The sequence below is a fragment of the Dipodomys ordii genome, unplaced genomic scaffold (genome assembly GCF_000151885.1).
Source record: "Dipodomys ordii isolate 6190 unplaced genomic scaffold, Dord_2.0 Scaffold2, whole genome shotgun sequence".
Lineage (NCBI taxonomy): Eukaryota > Metazoa > Chordata > Mammalia > Rodentia > Heteromyidae > Dipodomys > Dipodomys ordii.
The window spans coordinates 26364565-26368596 of NW_012267218.1; the positions used below are offsets into that span (position 1 = coordinate 26364565).

Below are 4032 nucleotides of genomic sequence, written 5' to 3' on the forward strand. Positions count from 1 at the left end.
CTGATGCATTTAATACAAAATACTGCATACAGTAGAACAGGTCCGCTAAAGGACCTGTTCCTACTTCCACATTTCATTGCTGAATTGACATTTTGTTAATGGTTTACATTTTTATTTTCTTTCCTTAATATCTGACATAACACCTTGCATTTTGTATTCTCTAGATATATAGGGGCCTTTTTTGATGAGGAGGGAAAGAAATGGATGCATTCCCAGCCAGGATACATGCTGAATACAGAACTTCTCCACTTTCCAGAACTGTTGTATATGTATTTAAGCAAACTGAGAGACTTCCCTAGAATTCTTAAAACAACAGGCATTCCCATGGCTTTGTTCTAATAAGACAGAGATCCTCTTCTCAAGGCCCTTAAGGTGCATGAATTTTCAAATTCCTTTCTGTCTTTTGTGTTTACTGATTGCTAACTGGTAGGAACAGATTGTTCACAGATTATTCTTGCCATACTCTTAGAAGATGTCCAATTTTTGACATTTTTCCTCTTTGAAAAACTATAATCAAACATGAATGCATTTAAACAGCACTCATTTAGAATCCAAAGCACTTGATTCCCTTTTCATGGAACACAGTGCTGTGCTAGCACTGTAGAAGATAAAGTTAAAGGACCTTGGAGTCTGATTGTCTTGGATGAAATGGAATATAATAATGAGGGACAGTGAATAAAAAAATGTAAACCACAATACTAATATAAATTGTCATAAGAATTATTTATTGTTTTTGATGTCTCCAGTATTGACAGTTAAATGGGAGACTGTCAATAGTTATACAAAGACAAACTTAGTTCAGTACTATGTTGGACAAGTCAAGACAGAGTTACCCTACTTGTCTCTTCTGTTTTTGCTTTAACATTTTCTTATGGACATTATAACCATCTATTGGGGTAATTTTGTAAGTACTTATCTTCCAACTTCAGCAATTTCCAACATATGGCCAATATTGCAATATTGTCTTTTTTTTTTTATAACAACCTAACTCTATCTATCTAACCTATCAATTTTTGGCCCTCCATTCTTTTTCTCCCCCAGATTCCTTAGTCCTATGCCCGGCCCCACCCTTCTCTTTATTTCATTTTCAGCACTGCAGCTATGATGACATTCCTCTGCCAGGACACACATCCATAAAGATCAGTGCTGCACTCAGTCCCTCAGGGGGAGGAGCCTTCACAGAAGTACCTCATTCTCTGTCTTCTTCTACCGTGGAAAGATGGGTCCATAATGGTGGCTGTGAAGACTGGAGCACCCCTGAGAGTCACTCTTGTGCTGCTCTGGCTTGCGGTGGTTCTGTCCCCTTCTAGCCTCTTCCAGGCGGGGGCCACCCAATACCCAAGTTCCCCTGAAGTGGTGATCCCCTTGAAGGTGACCAGCAGGGACAGAAGTACAGAGACTCCAGGATGGCTCTCCTACAGCCTGCTCTTGGAGGGCCACAGGCACATTGTCCATATGAGGCCCAAGAAGCTGTTGGTTTCCCCAAACCTCCCTGTGTTCACCTATACAGAACAGCATGCTGTCCTTGAGGACTACCCCTTGGTCCCTAGGGACTGTTACTATCATGGTTATGTGGATGGAGCCCCTGAATCTTTGGTAGTTTTCAGCATCTGTTTTGGAGGCTTTCGGGGAATCTTACAAATAAGTGGTATTAATTATGAAATCGAACCCATCAAACACTCTACAGCATTTGAACACTTGGTTTATCGGTTATATGGTAATGAGACACAATTCTCACCCATGAGGTGTGGTTTAACAGAGAAGGCAGTAGCACACCAACACCTGGGATTTGAAGGAGCTGAGAACTCTGGTCTGAAACAAAATTCTTCTGGTGACTGGTGGACCCATACATGGTTTCTGGAGTTGGCTGTCGTGACAGACCATGATTTCTTCATTTACTCCCAAAGCAACTTATCAAAGGTGCAAGAGGATGTATTTCTTGTTGTCAATATAGTGGATTCTGTGTATCACCAGTTGGATACTTACGTGACTTTAATTGGCATTGTGATTTGGAATCAAGGAAATGTTTTCCCAATGACAGACATAAATCAGGTTTTGGAGGATTTCACTCAGTGGAAACAAGTCAGTCTTTCCCAGCTACAGCATGATGCTGCTCACATTTTTATAAAAAGCTCAATAGATGTACTTGGTTTAGCCTATGTTGCAGGAATATGTCGTCCTCCTCTTAACTGTGGAGTTGATAATTTCCAAGGAGACCCATGGTCTCTTTTTGCTAACACAGTAGCCCATGAATTAGGTCACACTTTTGGTATGCAGCATGATGAGAAATTCTGTTCCTGTGGGGAAAAGGGTTGCATCATGAGTACTTTCAGAGTACCAGCAGACAGATTCACCAATTGTAGCTATGACACATTTAAGAAGACAATTTTAAGCCAAGGATCTTGTTTGCACAGTCATCCAAGACCAGGAGGTATCTTTTGGCTGAAGCGCTGTGGGAATGGTGTCATTGAAAGAGGAGAGGAGTGTGACTGTGGGTCTATGCAGCAGTGTAAACAAGATCCTTGTTGTCGGTTGAACTGTACTCTGAAGCCTGGGGCTACTTGTGCTTTTGGGCTTTGTTGCAAAGCTTGCAAATTCATGCCATTAGGAGAACTTTGTAGGCAACAGGCCAATGAATGTGACCTTCCAGAGTGGTGCAATGGGACATCCCATCAATGTCCAGAAGATGGATACGTGCAGGACGGGATCCCCTGTAGTGCCACTGCCTACTGTTACCAAAAGCAATGTAATACCCATGACCAACAGTGCAGGGAGATTTTTGGCAAAGGTGCCAAGAGTGCATCTCAGAATTGCTATAAAGAAATCAATTCCCAAGGAAGCCAGATTGGGCACTGTGGGATAAATGGCACAGTATACTTGAAATGTAACACGTCGGATATCCTTTGTGGGAAAGTTCAGTGTGATAATGTGGAAGATGTTCCCCAGCTCCAAGATCATTCTGTTTTGCAGCAAACCCACATCAATGGTGTTACCTGCTGGGGTACTAAACATCACTTTGGGTGGGGCATCCCCAACTTTGGTGAAGTGAAAGATGGCACCTCCTGTGGAGCAGGAAAGATCTGCATCCATAAGAAGTGTGTCAGTCTGTCTGTCTTGTCACAAGCCTGCCTGCCTGAAACCTGCAATATGAATGGGATCTGCAATAATAAACATCATTGTCACTGCAGCTATGGGTGGTCTCCACCCCACTGCCTGAACAGAGGCTATGGAGGTAGTGATGACAGTGGCCCAGCATCAAAAAGGAGAGTTTTCTTGTCAGGAACTGGATTCCTTTGGGGGTCAAGTCTGATTTGTCTGATGACTGTTGGGATTTGTATATATTATCAAATACGTTCTAGATCCAGGTAGACTAAGTCTCTCACTCATCAACTTAAGAAAGCCTTTCTAATAGAATATCCTATGCATTTTTTAAAAAGTTTCTTGCTAAAATGTTAGGACATGTCTGAAACTGAGTAGCTTTCTCACAATGTACAAGATACAGGGACTTCCCTTCAGTATCAGAAACATGAAGTAAGATGACAGTAGGTCCCTACCTACTGTTCATGTGGTAAGCAGCAAATAAAGATTCATTCCCTATGCAGTCACCAGCTTAGTTATTCTAATGTTTCTTTGGCATGAATATAATTCATAGGAAGGTAAGAGACAGGCATTAGAAAGTCCAGGTATCAATCCTCTTCTCTGATGTCATTTAGTGGTTTGGGAAAATAATTTTCTCACAAAATCAGAAAAGTTTCAGTTAGCGTGGATACCATGGAATTCTCACAAGTGAGGCTAGTTAATCAATAAAATCATGGTCCAAGGGAATATCATGCCATATCCAAAAGATCCATGAAACCCTCTGTGTTCTGAGTGTACATGGTATGTCCAGGATCCTCACAGTGATTAATTGACTTATGAAGTAGGAGTTATAACAAAGGCCCAGTTGAGCACCCTAAAATATACTCATCTACCTCCAGCCAAGATTGTAAAGCAGAAACACTAACATATTTTGAGTAGAATAGTAGAGATTAA

The 4032-nt window shown here is 41.4% G+C and overlaps 1 protein-coding gene across 1 annotated transcript; it reads left to right on the plus strand.

Annotated features, from left to right (window-relative positions):
* Positions 1-989: 989 nt before the first annotated feature.
* On the plus strand, positions 990-3369 carry Adam21 (ADAM metallopeptidase domain 21; the record flags this gene model as incomplete). Its single annotated transcript, XM_013013623.1, is given in 2 exon segments — positions 990-1237; positions 1239-3369. Coding segments are annotated over 2 exon segments (2379 nt in total), but the record flags the coding sequence as incomplete, so codon positions are not given.
* Positions 3370-4032: the final 663 nt, after the last annotated feature.